The sequence below is a fragment of the Chiloscyllium punctatum genome, chromosome 4, assembly GCF_047496795.1.
Source record: "Chiloscyllium punctatum isolate Juve2018m chromosome 4, sChiPun1.3, whole genome shotgun sequence".
NCBI classification, from domain to species: Eukaryota; Metazoa; Chordata; class Chondrichthyes; order Orectolobiformes; family Hemiscylliidae; genus Chiloscyllium; species Chiloscyllium punctatum.
The window spans coordinates 49,685,420-49,704,770 of NC_092742.1; the positions used below are offsets into that span (position 1 = coordinate 49,685,420).

General features: G+C 39.6%; 1 protein-coding gene across 6 annotated transcripts in view; it reads left to right on the top strand.

The window, feature by feature from the left end:
• LOC140476282 (centrosomal protein of 170 kDa protein B-like) overlaps positions 1–19,351 on the top strand; it is a 91,130-nt gene that overhangs the window by 12,624 nt on the left and 59,155 nt on the right. For all 6 annotated transcript variants that reach the window (XM_072568649.1, XM_072568647.1, XM_072568646.1 and 3 more), the window contains exons 5-6: positions 6,729–6,787; positions 6,870–7,020. In XM_072568649.1, coding sequence (XP_072424750.1) covers positions 6,729–6,787; positions 6,870–7,020 — 210 coding nt within the window. The remainder of the gene's footprint in view (positions 1–6,728; positions 6,788–6,869; positions 7,021–19,351) is intronic.

Here is a 19,351-nt window from a genome sequence, read left to right on the forward strand (position 1 = left end):
CCAGGCAGGGACAAGGTAGGACTAATAAATTAAACTGCATTTATTTCAATGCAAGGGGCCTAACAGGGAAGGCAGATGAACTCAGGGCATGGTTAGGAACATGGGACTGGGATATCATAGCAATTACGGAAACATGGCTCAGGGATGGGCAGGACTGGCAGCTTAATGTTCCAGGATACAAATGCTACAGGAAGGATAGAAAGGGAGGCAAGAGAGGAGGGGGAGTGGCATTTTTGATAAGGGATAGCATTACAGCTGTGCTGAGGGAGGATATTCCCGGAAATACATCCAGGGAAGTTAGTTGGGTGGAACTGAGAAATAAGAAAGGGATGATCACCTTATTGTGATTGTATTATAGACCCCCCCCCCCCCCCCCCCCCCAATAGTCAGAGGGAAATTGAGAAACAAACTTGTAAGGAGATCTCAGCTACCTGTAAGAATAATAGGGTAGTTATGGTAGGGGATTTTAACTTTCTAAACATCGACTGGGACTGCCATAGTGTTAAAAGTTTAGATGGAGAGGAATTTGTTAAGTGTGTACAAGACAGTTTTCTGATTCAATACGTGGATGTACCTACTTGACCTACTCTTGGGAAATAAGGCAGAGTAGGTGACTGAGCTGTCAGTGGGGGAGCACTTTGGGGCCAGTGACCATAATTCTATTCGTTTTAAAATAGTGATGGAAAAGGATAGACCAGATCTAAAAGTTGAAGTTCTAAATTGGAGAAAGGCCAATTTTGACGGTATTAGGCAAAAACTTTTGAAAGCTGATTGGGGGCAGATGTTCGCAGGTAAAGGTACAGTTGGAAAATGGGAAGCCTTGAGAAATGAGATAACAAGAATCCAGAGAAAGTATATTCCTGTCAGGGTGAAAGGGAAGTCTGGTAGGTATAGGGAATTCTGGATGACTAAAGAAATTGAGGGTTTGGTTAAAAAAAGAAGGAAGCATATGTCAGGTATAAAGTTAAAAATCACACAACACCAGGTTATAGTCCAACAGGTTTAATTGGAAGCACACTAGCTTTCAGAACGACACTCCTTCATCAGGTGATAGTCCTGATGATATTCCTTCATCAGGTGACTATCATCAGGACTATCACCTGATGAAGGAGCGTCGCTCCGAAAGCTAGTGTACTTCCAATTAAACCTGTTGGACTATAACCTGGTGTTGTGTGATTTTAACTTTGTACACCCCAGTCCAACACCGGCATCTCCAAATCATGTCAGGTATAGACAGGATAGATCGAGTGAATCCTTAGAAGAGTGTAAAGGCAGTAGGAGTATATTTAAGAGGGAAATCAGGAGGGCAAAAAGGGGACACAAGATAGCTTTGGCAAATAGAATTAAGGAGAATCCAAAGGGTACATTAAGGACTAAAGGGTGACCAGGGAGAGAATAGGGCCCCTCAAAGATCAGCAAGGCGGCCTTTGCGTGGAGCCACAGAAAATTGGGGGTGGATACTAAATGAATATTTTGCATCAGTATTTACTGTGGAAAAGGATATGGAAGATATAGACTGTAGGGAAATAGATGGTGACATCTTTCAAAATGTCCAGATTACAGAGGAGGAAGTGCTGGATGTCTTGAAATGGTTAAAAGTGGATAAGTTCCCAGGACCTGATCAGGTGTACCCAAGAACTCTGTGGGAAGCTAGAGAGGTGATTGCTGGGCCTGTTGCTGAGATATTTGTATCATCGATAGTCACAGGTGAGGTGCCGGTAGACTGGAGGCTGGCAAACGTGCCACAGTTTAAGAAGGGCGGTAAATACAAGTCAGGGAACTATAGACCGGTGAGCCTGACCTCGGTGGTGGGCAAGTTGTTGGAGGGAATCCTGAGGGACAGGATGTACATGTATTTGGAAATGCAAGGACTGATTTGGGATAGTCAACATGGCTTTGTGCATGGGAAATCATGTCTCACAAACTTGATTGAGTTTTTTGAAGAAGTAACAAAGAGGATTGATGAGGGCAGAGCGGTAGATGTGATCTGTATAGACTTCAGTAAGGCGTTCGACAAGGTTCCCCATGGGAGACTGATTAGCAAGGTTGGATCTCATGGAATACAGGGAGAACTAGCCATTTGGATACAGAACTGACTCAAAGGTAGAAGACAGAGGATGGTGGTGGAGGGTTGTTTTTCAGACTGCAGGTCTGTGACCAGTGGAGTGCCATGAGGATCGGTGCTGGGCCCTCTACTTTTTGTCATTTACATAAATGATTTGGATGCGAGCATAAGTGGTACACTTAGTAAGTTTGCAGATGACACCAAAATTGGAGATGTAGTGGACAGCGAAGAGGGTTACCTCAGATTACAACAGGATCTGGACCAGATGGGCCAATGGGCTGAGAAGTGGCAGATGGAGTTTAATTCAGGTAAATGCGAGATGCTGCATTTTGGGAAAGCAAATCTTAGCAGGACTTATACACTTAATGGTAAGATCCGAGGGAGTGTTGCTGAACAAAGAGACCTTGGAGTGCAGGTTCATAGCTCCTTGAAAGTGGAGTCACAGGTAGATAGGATAGTGAAGAAGGCGTTTGGTATGCTTTCTTTTATTGGTCAGAGTATTGAGTACAGGAGTTGGGAGGTCATGTCGCGGCTGTACAGGACATTGGTTAGGCCACTGTTGGAATATTGTGTGCAATTCTGGTCTCCTTCCTATTGGAAAGATGTTGTGAAATTTGAAAGGTTCAGAAAAGATTTACAAGGATGTTGCCAGGGTTGGAGGATCAGAACTACAGGAAGAGGCTGAACAGGCTGAGGCTCTTTTCCCTGGAGCGTCGGAGGCTGAGGAGTGACCTTATAGAGGTTTACAAAATTGAGGGGCATGGATAGGATAAATAGACAAAGTCTTTTCCCTGGGGTCGGGGAGTCCAGAACTAGAGGGCATAGGTTTAGGGTGAGAGGGGAAACATATAAAAGAGACCTAAGGGGCAACGTTTTCATGGAGAGGGTGGTACTTGTATGGAATGAGCTGCCAGAGGAAGCTGGTAAACGTTGCAATGTTTAAGAGGCATTTGGATGGGTATATGAATAGGAAGGGTTTGGAGGGATATGGGCTGGGTGCTGGCAGGTGGGACTAGATTGGGTTGGGATATCTGGTCGGCATGGACAGGTTGGACCGAAGGGTCTGTTTCCATGCTGTACATCTCTATGACTCTAGTGCTTGGCTGCAGTATAAATGCAAATAGCGTGTATAATCAGATGCCATGCAAATCAATAGAGGTTCTATGACCCGCTGCAAGGGATTGCTCAGACTCAATGTAGTCACTAAAATAAAAATAAAGAACTGTGGCTGCTGGAAATCTGAAACTGCTGGAGGTCCCTCTGGCAAAGAATCTGGAAGTGTTGACTCTTTTGCCACCAGATTTGCTGAGTTTCTCCAGCACACTGTTTTTGTCTGCAGCCACAAATTTTCTATTTGTACAGAAGCTAGCAAATTTTTTTTTTATAAATATCATAACCCTATGTTTATGAGAGAAGTTTGGAATATATTCCTTTTTGAAGACTTTAAGGTGAGTAATTGAAATCTTCAAACTTTTGATGGGAAATAACAAAGTTGGTGAGGAAATTCCTTCAATGCAGACGGGTTTGCTTGTTCATGTTGCAAATGCTGGTGACAGTTACAGGTTTGTAGGAGCAATGAGCTATTATTCATCTTGAATTGTGTCAGTGAGGTATAGCTTTCAAATGCAAATGCATGATTTATGTGGCTTCAGGAAGCAATAAGGAAATGTATTTCATGTGATTGAGCTTTGGTAGTGTTGGATAGTGATTGCTCACAGGAAGTGACAAAGTCCAGAGATTAAATTTGTTTAAATGAATATTTCTTCAACAACAGCCTGATCAGAATCGTATGACTGCAGTATAATGTTCCAGCTGCAATTTCAGTTGTTGCTTAAGAGTGGTAAAATATTGTTTATTCTTTTGGATTTGCATCTAAAATGATTTTGCCACCCATTTGTATTTATAATCTACAAGTTCATGTCTTAGCTTTACAGTTTGTTTCTCATTTCTCTGGCTCACAAAACAACATGAAATAACTTGGCGTAAAGAAATACAAGAACATTATTCTTTACAACTCCTCTCAACAAAGATTTTTCTGTCTGCTCAATGCAGTCATAGAGATGTACAGCATGGAAACAGATCATTCGGTCCAACCCGTCCATGCCAACCAGATATCCCAACCCAATCTAGTCCCACCTGCCAGCACCCGGCCCATATCCCTCCAAACCCTTCCTATTCATATACCCATCCAGATGCCTTTTCAGTGTTGCAATTGTACTAGCTACCACCACATCCTCTGGCAGCTCACTCCATACACCTACCACCTTCTGTGTGAAAAAGTTGCCCCTTAGGTCTCTTTTCCCCTCTCGCCTAAAAGACTTTGTCTATTTATCCTATCCATGCCCCTCATGATTTTGTAAACCTCTATAAGGTCACCCCTCAGCCTCCGCCCAGGGAAAACGGCCCTAGCCTAGTCAACTTCTCCATATGGCTTAAATTCTCCAACCCTGGCAACATCCTTGTAAATCTTTTCTGAATCCTTTCAAGTTTCACAACATCTTTCTGATAGGAAGGAAACTAGAATTGCATGCCATATTCCAACAGTGGCCTAACCAGTGTCCTGTACAGCCGCAACATGACCTCCCAACTCTTGCACTCAATACAGTGGAACCTCGATTATCCAAACGTGATGGGCGGGCACTATTTCATTCAGATAATCGATTATTCTGTTAATCGATTAAAGCCTTTTCTCTGGGGCTCAGAGTTTTTAAAGTCTACTCACCGTTTAGGAGGTTAGGTAGCATGATAGCATGCGAGACCCCGTCCGACACCGCCCCCAGTGCCGTCCAACATCACTCCCACGCCCTTGTGCAACAGGCCCACCCCAAACCCCATCTGACACCAACCCTGCCCTCGTGCAACACCCCCCTGCCCCCAACCCTGTCTGACACCGCTCTTAACCCCATCTGACACCGCCCCCCCAGCCCCCAAATCCATCCAACACCGCCCCCACCCCGCTGGCCTCCCAACCCCGTACACGCCCGCCCCCTCTCGGGGCAGCTGGACTGAACACCAGCAACAGGACTGCTGCAGTTGCCTTTATGGGGTAAGCCTCTAAATAATGCACACGCGCACAGGCACACAAATGCAGACGCAGCCACAGCCACACACACAACCTTTTACTGCAACTTTTTGACAGGTTCCACGTTCGCCCTATACAGGACAATGTTGGAGAGATTATTTAGGGAAGGGGGGTTTAGGGTACACCTCTCTGTGGAACTCCAGGGAAAGTGTGGGGAGAGAGAGAGGACGGGAGGTCAGTCATTTGGAGACAGTGCTTCTTCAATCCCTGTAAACAAAAGACGTGATCAGTGCTGGAAACACGTCTTTGATGTAATGTTTCCATCGGGTGCTCGAGATCTCCTTCGGATAATCAAGGTTCCTCTGTACTCTGACCAATAAAGGAAAGCATACCAAATGCCGCCTTCACTATCCTGTCTACCTGTGTCTCCACTTTCAAGGAGCTATGAACCTTGACCCCCCCAAGGCCTCTTTGTTCAGCATCACTTCCCAGGGCCATACCATTAAGTGTATAAGTCCTGCTACGATTTGCTTTCCCAAAATGTAGCACCTCACATTTACTTAAATTAAACTCCATCTACCACTTCTCAGCCCATTGGCCCATCTGATCAAGATCCCGTTGTAATCTGAGATCACCTTCATCGCTGTCCACTACACCTCCAATTTTGGTGTCATCTGCAAACTTACTAACTATATCTCATGCTCACATCCAAATTATTTATATAAATGATGAAAAGTAGTGGACCCAGTACTGATCCTTGTGATACTCCACTGGTCACAGGCCTCTAGTCTGAAAAACAACCCTCTACAACCACCCTCTGTCTTCTACCTTTGAGCCAGTTTTGTATCTAAATGGCTAATTCTCCCTGTATTCCATGAGATCTAACCTTAGTATAATCAGTCTCCCATGGGGAATCTTGTCGAATGTCTTACTGAAGTCCATATAGATCATTTTAGATTAATTTCAGAAATTAATTTTTTGTAAGAAAAAGCATTCTGCTGAAATGTCGTCATTTTGAATTTTTGGAAATGCTTTAAAATGAATTAAAGAAAACTTCATTGGCAATAATGGCACATATGCATCAGGTATGTTTTTTACATGTTTTTATTTCTCTTAATCCACTCTCCTTTCTTCTCTTTCTCTTATCTATGTTTCTGCCTCTCGTTTGCCCTGTTTCTTTCTCTGTCTTTCACACTTATATTGTTGTACTTCCAAAGATAAATCATTGTGTTTACTTAACAAATTCAAGGTCTCAGATATGATATTGACATTGCTATGCTGTTTTTATATTGATCTGTGATATAAGTGTAGTGCAGTCTCAGTGGTGAGTGTAACTGTAATTAATGTCAGTTGCTAATTTGTGGGGATTTATGGTCCATTCTATTATTTTGCCCTGGGAAGCCAGGAAGATGAGTCTTCAAGGACTATTGTACTGTTGCTTGGAGAATAGTCATATCCATATTACAGATATACATTTCAAAGTGCTCAGTGTTGAATCGACTCAACAGAGACCCCAGATTGGGGAGTGTGCTTGTATAATTATTGGCTATGAGGAGCTCTATTTAATCAGTTTAATTATGTTTTAATTGAGCCTATTATTGATAAGTTCACATTATTTGGCTTTCTTAACAAAATCTTCAAATCCTAATATGTATATGTTGGAAAAAAGTGTACATACAGTTCCTGAAGAGGCCCTAAAGGTAAGTGGAACACAGTTATCATTAATTTTCAGAAAATTGTTAGAAATGCTGCCTCACCTTGTGTTTTGTTGTGCTTTGTCAGCATGAAAAATACACCAGTCAGTTTCAAATATGTTTGAAAGCTGCAGAAGATAAGAAGATGGAGCAGTCTGACTTGGATCATGATCAGTCAAGTACAAAATTAGAGGGCCACAAACAAAATCTTGAAAAGGTTGAAAAGAAAGGAACTACAGGTATTTGTTACATTTTGATAATATATTGTAATTTGGGTTTTGTGATACTACATAATGGTTGCTCCATTAGATTAGATTCCCTGCAGTATTGAAACAGGCCATTTGGTCCAACAAGTCCACATCGACCCTCCAAAGAGTAACCTGTCCAGATCCATTCCCTACCCTATTTTTACCCCAACTATGGGCAATTTAGCATGGCTAATTCACCTGAACTGGACATCTTTGGATTGTGGGAGGAAACCGAAGCACCCAGAGGAGCCCCATGCAGACACTGGGAGAATGTGCCAACTCCACCTAGACAGTGTCCCGAGGTGGGAATCGAACCACTCCCCTGTGCTGTGAGGCAGTACAGGAAAACTACATGTATTAGCTCCTATATTACTTAGTGGGTCACAATGTAATGTCTCAAAACCCATTGAGAACGATATCAGGTTTTATCAATGGACATTCAATTTTAAGTGTTGAAATGTGCCTGATATGGCTATAAGTGGAATTGTCATTGTTATTTATAATGTTAAAGGGCGCGTCATATAACAGTGGCTGCGAAACCAATCCTGGGATTGTAGTTGAATCTTCAAAGTTAAAGAATATGTTACCAATTCACTGGATGGCAGTGCAGAACAGAGCTTTGTTTAACTCTTGATGGCTTTAAGAATGCAGCCTCTTTAAACCTCTGCATATTCTGTAATGAGGAAAGACTCAGTGCCAGTATACAATATGTCCTCAACTTCCCATTCCTAAAATTCTTTTCTGTGCTTCTCTGCTGTAGAAATCACCCCACTTGCCCCAGTTCACCACGCACCCACCACTGCAACTAACTCCCCCAACCACTTCCATTCTTGTGTTTTGCACTATAAGTAATACATTAACTGGAGTAACAATAGAATCAAGACTCCTCAGTCATGAAGCAATAAAATATGTACACACCTTTTTCATGTTGCTTTTGTAATTTTGATGTAATTCTGTACAACCATTTGAAATTTACGGATTTTGCATATTCATTCAATATTAACATTGATGCAATGTAAATGGGAAAATATGACACTTGAAGCCAATCCATATCCAGAACCACTTCCACTAGGAACAGTTTTGTAGCATAAATTGGTGCAAGCAACAGTCTTGTTTACAGCCTATGCTCTGCATTATGTGTCTCTATGATGTATATGATATCTCATTTATATTGCAGCTGTATTTGAATGAAGAGAACATTCTAGTCTCAGTCAAACTAAGCACTGAGTCAATTTGTACATGCTAAACATCAATTTTAATATTGAACGTCTCCAAGCAGTGGCCAGAATGGCCTCCTGAGCAACTGGTCCACAGTTGTTCGACTGCCAAAGCAATCCTATCATAGCAACATTAGTTCCTCAACATAAGCTAAAGCTGTACCATGTTTTCTTTCCTTCTCTGAATGGTTTCTACTTTGGTGTTTTCAGCAGATATTCATTGATCAGTCTTGATCTTCCATTTACAACAATTCATTTTGTTGAGAAAGGCAAGCACTTGTATACACTAAGTTTTTTTTTATTTTCATTACTTAAACTAAAGCTATCCATTCACCATACTTTGATTCATTTAGTTAAATGCCACATTTGTGTGCTATTTGTTTCTTGTTTGTTGCTTACTGTACACCAAAAGTGTTTGAAGTGTTTTTTAAAATGTATACATTAGCAATAATTTCCATAGATAATATTTTCTCTGCGCTATAATTAATGAAAACCTGCTTTTTTTTCAAAATTAATATTCTACTGGATGTCTATCATCATTTAACTTGGTCACCTTTGTGCTAAAAGTGATCATTGACATTTGACCTTCTGTGGAAAGGAATATCTGGTTCCTAAATACGTTTTATCTACTTCCTGACAGCATTGCAAGGAATGCAGTAACACTTGAAAAAATGTGTTTGAGTAAATAATATTTTAAAAAGCAGATTGGAGAGCTTAATTATCTGGGGGTTTGTAATGTCCTTGCTGCTGTGGACTGTAGCACACGTCCGAAGATTAGAGTATAAAGGCAGCACTGTTCTGACTGGTTTTAATTTTAACATGTAGGAGTGCGACTTGGAGTTGCAGAGCTAGTCATTCTGACTAAACTAATAATTTAGCTTTCCCTCCTATAACAGATACTTCTGTTTCACAGTGAGACAGTAAAATTAACAAAATAATTTTGACCTTGTACCTATTTTACTACTTTTAACTCTCTGGAGTATTCTTCCTATTGGGTTTCAGATCACTCAAAATATTTTTTGATTTTGATTAATTTTTGCTTTCTTATGCCTCACTACAGTGCATGTTAGATAAATATGAAATAATAGTATGAAATATTGGCCATTGTTCCTTGACTTTTTCTCACCCCTGCTGTAGGGACGATGTGGTTAAACCTGAAAAGGTTCAGAAAAGATTGACAATGGTGTTGCCAAGGTTTGAGGATTTGAGCTATAGTGAGAGGCTGAATAGGTGGGGGCTTTTTTCCCTGGAGTGGTGGAGGCTGAGGGGTGACCTTATAGAGGCTTATAAAATCATGAGGGGCATGGAGAGGGTAAATAGTCAAGGTCTATTCCCCAGAGTAGGGAAGTCCAAAATTAGAGGGCATATGTTTAAGATGAGAGGAGAAAAATTTAAAAGGGTCCTAAGGGGCCAAGTTACACCTGATAATGAGTTTCATTTTCATCAAATTTTTCTGGGCGACATAGAGGCTAGAGGAAGGTCAGTGACAGCAACTGGAAGATGAGAAGTAACAATAATGTCTGAGAAATGGTGGACAGCAGTAATATTTGGCAGATAGTATTGAATAATTGAGTACCTTGAACATGAAGAAAGGGAGACTTGCATTGTCATTCTATAGAGGAACATAACATGGACTTTAACAGACTACGTCAGTTCTCTTGCCAATCCCGTGTTATAAGAAAATCGCATAATAGCAGCACCATTTAAACTAATGGGGCTGGAGTTGCATTATAACCAATACACACTTTAAAACTTCAAACTTTAGAAACAGTTTGTCAATCGTAGCGAATTTGTGTTAACGAAATGCATGTTATAACTGAACAACTTAAATAATAATTGCAGATTCTACATTCAGTGCTCAGACTTAAGTTGTTGGATTTTGCTGTGGTGCTATGTATAGATAGGACTGTGTTCTGCACAGGCATGTAGTTCTTAGAGAAAAAAAAATACACTTGTTGCATCAACAATCCACTGCTTTAAACAAAAAAAAAGGGAAGCAGTCACTTCCAGACAGTGTTGTAGCACTAAAGAGATATTCCACAGTTCCACAAAGGATGGAAAACTCAATGATTGTAAACTTTTGAGATCATTCAGTTACTGGATGTGACATCAATACAGGTTGTTCTGCTATAACATGACAGTTGCGTTCCTCTGCAACCTTGTGCAATAGAATATTTTACAATGAAAACACACTTAAAAAAACACACTGTGGAAGATCACTAATAGAAACTCACTATACCCATTCAGTAGGAAGTTTGCATTATCCAAATGATGTCCACAATTCGTCAGTCTTGTTATAGCCAATTCGCGCTGACAAAACAGGCATTATAGCAGAATGGCCTGTACTACAGAGGGAATGAGGACAAAACCAATTTTAATAGGTATAGACATCACAATAGATAACAGGATTAGATGAGTCAAAGTCAAGAATGTCCAGGGAACAGTTAAGATATGACTCAAACATCATATTGAAATGAACAGCCAAAAGCTGAACAGTGGGGTAGTCTGAGGAAACTGAACTGATCACAGAAGCTTTAACTTGATTAATTAACACATTAGTCTTAGATTCAATTAATTGCACTGCGTTAGATAATGGTTTTGCCTCGATAGTGTTTGGAACAGGTTAAAATGTTATTAGATCCTTATTACTAAGTGAATTTAAAATAATGTGAGGAAGTGTAAATGTTTTCTTTGTTTCAGAGCCAGGGATAACAATACATCAAGGTCACCAGAAATAATGGTGATTCTATGCAAAATCGCAGATGTCTCTCTGGTGAGAGACATAATCTTGCAAAACAGGCTTGTCTTAAGATACGTATAAACTGCACCTGGAATATGGTAAAACGACTGTTCTTGAAACGTTGGTGGATTTGCAGTTTACCAAATAAAAGCACAATTGCTTCCCCATAACTAAGCCTAACATTCCCATTCAGAATTTTAGAGGTGTTAAATCTTGAAGAGAAAGGCACAGTACAGGACTATCAGGTGTAAGCCCAACTATTTAGATCAGGCACCTGATCAACATACTTAAAAGTAGGGGCAGGTGAATGGAAGAATGTGACTATTGTAGTGACAGCAATGAAAACTAGACAGCTTCAAATACTTGCTAAGTGTCCAAGATGGGGGACAACAAGCAAGACAGTACATCCCACTCATGACAGATACTGCATCCAGACAGCTTCCATCACTACATCCCACTCATTTGAGTCCCAATGTTTCAATCTGTCACTCACTATTTCAAAATTCCCTCTGTCAAAATTCTCTCTCTCTCCTTAGTCACTACATCTCACTCCCTCCAGAAACGAAATTCTCATTCATGACGTCCCCCTCACGGCAGTCACTCCATCCCTCTTCATTCAATCACCATCCTACTTTCGTCAGTCACTGCATCTAATTCCCCTTACGTACTGCATTCCTCCCCCAGCTAATACATCTCCTTCCCTCTCTCCCAGTCTCTGAAGTCCTTCTGCTTGTTGAACGGGTAACTGTTTTTCTACAGACGCACACATGGCTCTTCTGTGATCAATAGCCTGTCTCGGAGATAGTGGATGTCACTTGTATTGCAGAATTTGACTATTCTTCCATCTTTGAGTGAAAATTTCCCATTGTCTTTCACTACTTTATCATTTGCTTACTAAATAACATGGAGAGGCAGGGGCCCTAAATCCAATATGGCTGGAGATGGGGAGTGCAGGTCAGCACAGACTATATAGGATACAGTTTGGGTTGCTCCTTGAAAATGTAGTAAATTTATATATTTTGGTTTCTTAAATTTGGTTGTTACGTGTTCTCTACACTTTGGCTTTTTTTTCTGAACACGACCCATTTTTACCTGTATCCTTTCAAATGGCAACTTCTTGAACAAAATTTGAATCAGCCAAGTTCTGTCATGCCAGGCTGTGCCATTCACCTGAGCCCGAGTCTCCAGAGAGATCGAATACTAATGAAGCCGTGCTATGTAGCATTAAGGACACGATGAATGATGCGGGCCAAAATCATTACCAGGTTTGATTCTATAGTTTCAGAGATGGTTAAAAAGGAGGTAACAAGTTTTGTACTTTCAAACCTGAGACGGCACCATGAGTGGTGACATTGTACACTTTTCACAGTATTTAAGTACACGTGACAACAATGCTTAAATCAAGAGGGAAATGTTCTCTAATTAGGACTTGAAGGACCAAAATGAAATAAATGGCTCGTGAGATTCAGAGTGAGTTTGGGAATTGATCAGTAGTGTTTCAATTCAAAAATAACCAAGAGTTTTGATGGTTGCATATTTGTGGGCATGGCCAGGGACTGAAACCCTGGGCTCTCTGCTGGGTCAGGTCCAAGCCCCCCCCCCCCCACCCCCCCCACCTCATCCCAAGTCTACGGCTGTGTGTGCACCCTCATGTACCAACCCAGACCAGTCTGTGTGTGGAGAACTGAAGGTTGATCCATACAAAAGCTGCATCTTGGCATGGAGAAAAATTTCAGAGAGAATTGTTTTTAAAAATACCTAGAGGCAGGCATTACCGCAGGAAGCTGTGGAAATTAAACAAATGCATCTATAGATTGATTGATCAAGGATATGATATCTGTCTTACTAAAGGTAGGCTACACTCAATCAGGAGTAGATCCAGCAACATTCTGGTGCTACTGAAAAGGAAAATATGATGCATGGCGATGAATTTCCATGGAATGGTTCTACGGGATTTAAATAATTTGTTATGCATAAGACTAAATGAAAACTAATGACTGGATTCCTGGCTTAGGGAGCCTTTAAATATGTAGATTCCGGCATTAAGCAGAATAAGTCTACAGTAATCTTGAATTAACAAACTTTTCTAGAAAGCATCATTCATAGGCTGAACAATCATACTGGATCATTACACAAAGATAATCTTGCATCTAAAGAAGAAGTAGAGCTGTTAGGATGAGTAGACAACTGAGTTGACCAAATATTAGAACTAGCATTTGACCTTGTCTGAATGCAATGGAACCAAGTTCAATGACGAAATATGCCATTGTTGAAAATGGCCAATGATACATTCAAAAAATAATTATGGATAAATATGCACTCAATTTCCAGCACTAGGTTCAACTGAAGAACACAAAATTAATCATTTTAGTGACATTACTTGCACCAAATTTCTGGAATAGTACAACTTGTTTTTGTAATATTCTTGATGGGTGAAAATGGAAAATGTTGATTCTTGTCCTGGGAAGCTAAAGAAGTGAAAAAAGGTACTTCAGCTGCGAAAAATATTGGCTCTTGTAGAAGCAATATATATGGGATTTTACTTGCCAAACATTTTAAGAAAAATTTTATAAAAGGGACATTCTGAGAATAGTTTGGCCATTGATATTACATAATTAATTCTTCCCTGTAGGATAACATACATTCAATAAAACGTGACTGAATAAATGTTGAAGAGTGACTTTCTAGTGTAAAAGAGATGCTAGAAAGAATAGCAAAGCAATCTCCAAGATCAAATGGGAGATACAAGCAATTGATAGTCAGATTGCTTTACAATTGGAATGCTTGCACAAAAGCACTACCTGTAAATTCTAAGAATTGTCTTGTATATTGATATAGTATAACAAATATGGAAAGAATCCTTTTCCCTTGACATTTGCTTTGAAATATTGTTTACTGTAACATTTTGATTTAGGAAGGGGAATCTGTTAAATGTTATGTCAATGTGATTATTAATAATTAAGGATATACAAATGGAGGGCACTGATTGATTAAGCTCCTACAACAACCTTTCAATTAGTTTAGGATATCCATGTGGTGCCAGTGAACTGGAGGTTTGCAAATCATACCCTCTAGTCAAAAAAAAACCAGATAAATCTGGTAGTTATATGTCAATAAGTATTACGAAAACTACTATAGACCACAGTAAAGAGCAAAACCAATTCTGATTTGGAGAAACCCAGATTAGCCAGGGACAGTTAGCACAGATTTGTTGATTGCAAATTGTTCTTGGCTAATTTAATTTCGTCCCTCGATGAAGTAACCAAGAGGGTTGAAGGTAATGAGTGGATGTTCCATGAACTTGTATTAAAAATAAATAACAGATGTATTTGGAAAATAAATACAGTTCACCAATTTATACATAGTAATCTTTCACAAACAGCTATATAGCATAAATTGGTTTTCTGATGTTAATTAAGAAATAAATATCTTGCCCAAGACAATGGGGACATCTTTGACCATCTACAGAATAGCATCATGGAATCTCTTACATTCATCTGAGATGTAAAGGGCCCTGGTTTAATACCTCAACTGAAAGACAGCAGCTCTGACATGATGATACTAAGGAGTGCCACTCTAAATGTCAGGCAAGCTTGAAAGGTCATGCTCTAGCGTAAAACTTGGACACCTAACCTGCAGATTCATAGGCAATAACATAACCACATTACATTGAGAAACCACATTACATCGACCTGGACCCAATATACTGGCCACTGCAGCGGACAGCTGGAACTGACAACCGGAAGCGGCAGAGACAAGCCACTATAAAATGCCGGAGGAAATATCACAGAAGCGCTTCACAGGAGGCTCCCAAGCACTGAGGATGTCGCCTAGACAGGGGACGAAACGTCTGCAACACAAATTCCCAACTCGGCAAACAAAACCACAACATTGAGAAAGCCTCAGAGCTGGCACTATTTACATCTGATTCTAACTTGCACTGACCTTCACTAGACAGAATTCTTGATCCTAATTCTAATGAAAGACTGTTGGCCTTAACTGCTGCCCTCCCCACTTGCCTTCTGACTTACTGAGTATAAGATGTAGTAGCAAAATAGATCAGTCAGCCCACTGAATCTAAACATTTACTGAGATCATGGTTGATCTGATGATTCTAAACTCCATTTTCCTGCCGTTTCTCTATAACGCTTGATCCTTTACTGATTAAAAATCTGTCTATTTCAACCTTGAGATAGCTTTAGACAGAAAACCTGCCTTTAATTAAAACAAATTCCACAGATTCTCTACTCGGAGGAAAAAAAAAACATTCTACGTCCTGAATTAAATCTGCAACTCCTTATTCTGAGTCCTACACTCTCTCACAAGGAGGAGCAACCAACCTTTTCAACTTCACCTCATAAGACAGACCCTTCATATGGGGTATAAGCCTAGTAAATCATCTCTGGACTACTTTCAATGCCAGTATCTCTTCCTTTCGATAATGGGATAAAATCTGTTCATGGTATTCCAGCTCTGGTCTAACATAGTGTTATCAAAACCTCTCTATTTTATTCTCTATTCCCTTTCAAAGTAAAAGCCAACATTCCACTTGCCTTCCCTATTACTTCTCATGGACTTCTACATCACTCTGCTTTGTCATCTTCTGCAGTCTTTCTCCAGCTAACTAATATTCAGTTCCTCTATTCTTCTTGCCAAAGTTCATGACCGTACATTTTCACACATTATATTCCAACTGTCAAACTTTCGTCCACCTAATTAACATACTAATATCTCTATGTAAGTTGGTTATAACCCTCTCATAACCTGCCTCTGTCTTTTATTATTTAGCCAATGCGCTATCTGTGCTAGCATAACACCTCCAAAATGGGCTCTTATGTTATTAAGTAGCCTAATGTGTGACACCTTATCAAATGCTTTCTGAAAATCCATATATGTTCCCCTTTATTTATCCTGCTTGTTACCTCCTCAAAGAATTCTAATAAATCTGTCAGATATGGTTTCCCCTTCATGAAGCCACACACTGGCCCTGTTTGATCATGTTATGTATTTCTAAATGCTCTCTTTATATCCTTTATAACTGAGTCGGACATTTTCCCAGTAACAGACAATGAGTTAACCATGAGCCAGTTAGATTTTTTTTGTTTTGGCTGCTTTTCTTTTCAAATAATGTTACATTGGCAGGTTTATAATCCTCTGGGACTCTTCCAGAATCTAAGGATTCTTGGAAAATTGCTACTAGTGCATCTATTATCTGGGTAGCACAATGGCTTAGTGAATAGCACTACTGCTTCATAGTGCCAGTGACCTGGATTAAATTCCACTATGAGGCGACTGTCTGCGTGGAGTTTGCATGTTCTCTCTGTGTCTGTGAGGATTTCGTCCAGGTGCTCTGGTTTCCCGTCTCAGTCGAAAGGTGTGCAGGTTAGGCAGATTGGCCATACTACGTTGCCCCATAGTATCCTGGATGTGCAAACTAGGTGGTTTAGCCATGGGAAATGCGGGATTACAAAGATAGGGTAAACTATTGGGTGTGGGTCACATGCTCTTCCAAGGGTCGGTTTCAATGACCCTAATACTCCCACACTTTAGGGATTCTATGCTCTATAGTTACTTCTTTTAATATCCTATGATGCATTCCATCAGGTCCAGGGGACTGGTCAATCTTTAGCCCCGTTAGTTTCCCTAATAGTTTTTTTCTAGTTATAGTTACTATATGTATTTTACTGTTGGATTATTTAGTATTTTTAGAATGCTATTAGTGACTTCTTCTATGAAGACTAATGCAAAGTACTTGTTCAAATCCTCTGCTATTTCCAGGTTTCTCAACCTCATTCTCTAAAAATCGTCTGCTCACTTTGGCTTCTCTCTTCCTATTTAATATATTTAAAGAAGCTCTTGCTGTCCAGTTTGATATTACTTGCGCATTTACCTTAAACTTTGCCTTCTCCCCCTTAAGTATTTGCATGGTCATCTTTTGTTGGTTGTTAAAATTTTCCCAATCCTCAGTCTTGCCTCTAATCTTTGCCACACTACATTTTTTTCTTCAATCTGACACATTAGGTTTATCCCCTTCCTAAAATCCATCCTCTCACTGGAACACATCTTTGCTATAAGCCACGAACTGTTTTTTTGAATGCATGTGATGATTCCTCAACATTGTTGTTCCGAAATTAGTTGCCTAGTCTATTCCAGCCAGTTCTGCCCACATTCCTTTATAATTACCCTTATTCTAGCATAGTGGTTTCTAACCCAAGTTCTACCTTCTCAAACTGAATGCTAAATTCCACTATGTTATGGTCACTGTTTCCTTGGGGATTTTTAAAATCTGACATCTGTTAAACCTGCCTCATTACGTTCACCAGATTCAAAAAAATTGTCTGATCCCTCATTAAATCCATTACATATTTTTCTAGGAAACTGTCCCAGTATGCCCTTATGAATTTTTCTGACTATCCCAATCTACAAGAGGCTTCAAGTCACTGGTGATTAACGTATTGCCTTTGTTACATGCCATCATTATCTTCTGATTCTTTTTCTGCCTCATCATACAGCTACTCTCAGGGGGCCTGTAGACTACTTCTACCAGTGACTTCTTGCATGTTTGATTTCTAACCTCCACCCATATAGATTCTGCATTTTTCATTCCAAGATTATTTCTTACTAGCATATTTATTCCATCGCCTACCAACAATGCTATGTCACCACCCTTAAATTTCCGTGAATATTTAGTTCCCACTTTTGATCTAATATCTTCAGCATTTTTTGCTTCTATTCCCTTCTTCTGATTTTAAAACCCTGGGCAAAAACTTGCGTTTTTAAATTTAGGAAAAAGGATGAAGACATTGCCTCAGCCATCACTCTTCATGAACATTGCAGTTTTGACTAGGCTATGCTAATACTCTACTCCAGATAATATTAGTCCCTTGTAGTAAAAATAAATGTCAATAAACTGACTGCACAATTCTGTGGCAAGGAAGTTTTCTATATCTGAGAAAGTACTTGCTCATCAGGATCCCTTTCAGTACAACAGTTTTATAAAGGCTAGGTTACACTAACATGTTTGCAGAAATTATAATTTCCGACAGTTTTTTTCCCCCAAGTTGACACTGATTTTTGCAGAACCTGAAATATTAACTTCACCCTTTTCTATACAGATGCTGTACATCCAATATTTTCCAATATTTTATGCTTTGATTTCATATTTCTAACATCTGCAGTTCCTTTTGTTATTATATGTCATTTTGGAAAATGACTAGCAATATTATGAGAGTCATCGAGATGTACTACATGGAAACATACCCTTCAGTCCAACTTGTACATGTTGACCACTATCCTAAATTAATGTAGTCCCATTTGCCAGTATTTGGCCCTTAGCCCTCTAAATTCCTATTCATAGACCCATATGGATGGCTTTTGAATGCTGTAATGCCTCCACCACTTCCTCTGGCAGCTTATTCCATAAACGCACAATCCCAGATATTTCCTTTGCAGATGTGCCCAAATTTCTAAGTAATTTTATCAGACATAGAAATTGTTAAAAATGTACATCAGCTGATTCAGAAAAATACTAACCTATTTCTCTTGTGCTCGGTGTATCTGTTTTGAAAGTATTGATTAGCTTTTCACTCTTTGCAACTGTTTCTCTTTTGGAATATAAATTATCCCATGGAACTTGTAACATTCATCAGATTCCAGGAAATCAAGAAGGACCTCTATAACTTTGTCCCTGAATTACATCATAAATTGTAACGCTGCATATTAAAATTGTGGTCCTTTTTCTTTGGGATAGCAGACTGATCACTTGATAATATAGCATATAACTAGCACATTTAGAAAACTAGAAGTTGGATAGACTGATTTGGATTGTGCAAACAGGCCTGGGAGTTTATAAAACTGGTGCTTTATGTCTGCATTCTTGCATAATAACCCTACTTCGTGCCAATATACAGATGTGCAACAAAAACACAGTAGTCCATCTAAGAAGGCATCTTATCCACATCACAAAATTAACCCAACTTTGCGTCATGAAATGCTGTTTTTGGTACAAATGACCTTTTCCTTCATTATTTTAGCATGTCAATCTGACACTCCTTAAAAACTAAATTAGCCTAGAGGCACTGACCAGATGGTTAGATACTAATTCTTGTCAAATCAAAGCATTTTGTGTCTTTTATCAGCTTTGTTTGAGATTAAATTTATAAATCTTTGCCTATTGCAGGAGGGAAGTATAAAGAGATGTCATATGTTTAGCTGTCATTTGTGAATTTTGAGATAAAATAGCAATTGCTTACTCCTATACATCAATTCAAACATTCAAAATGTTATACTTTGGATACGTAGGCAGAATGTAGAGACAGGACAAATTTAAATCTAGTTAGAGATCCTGTTTAACCTTTAACAAATG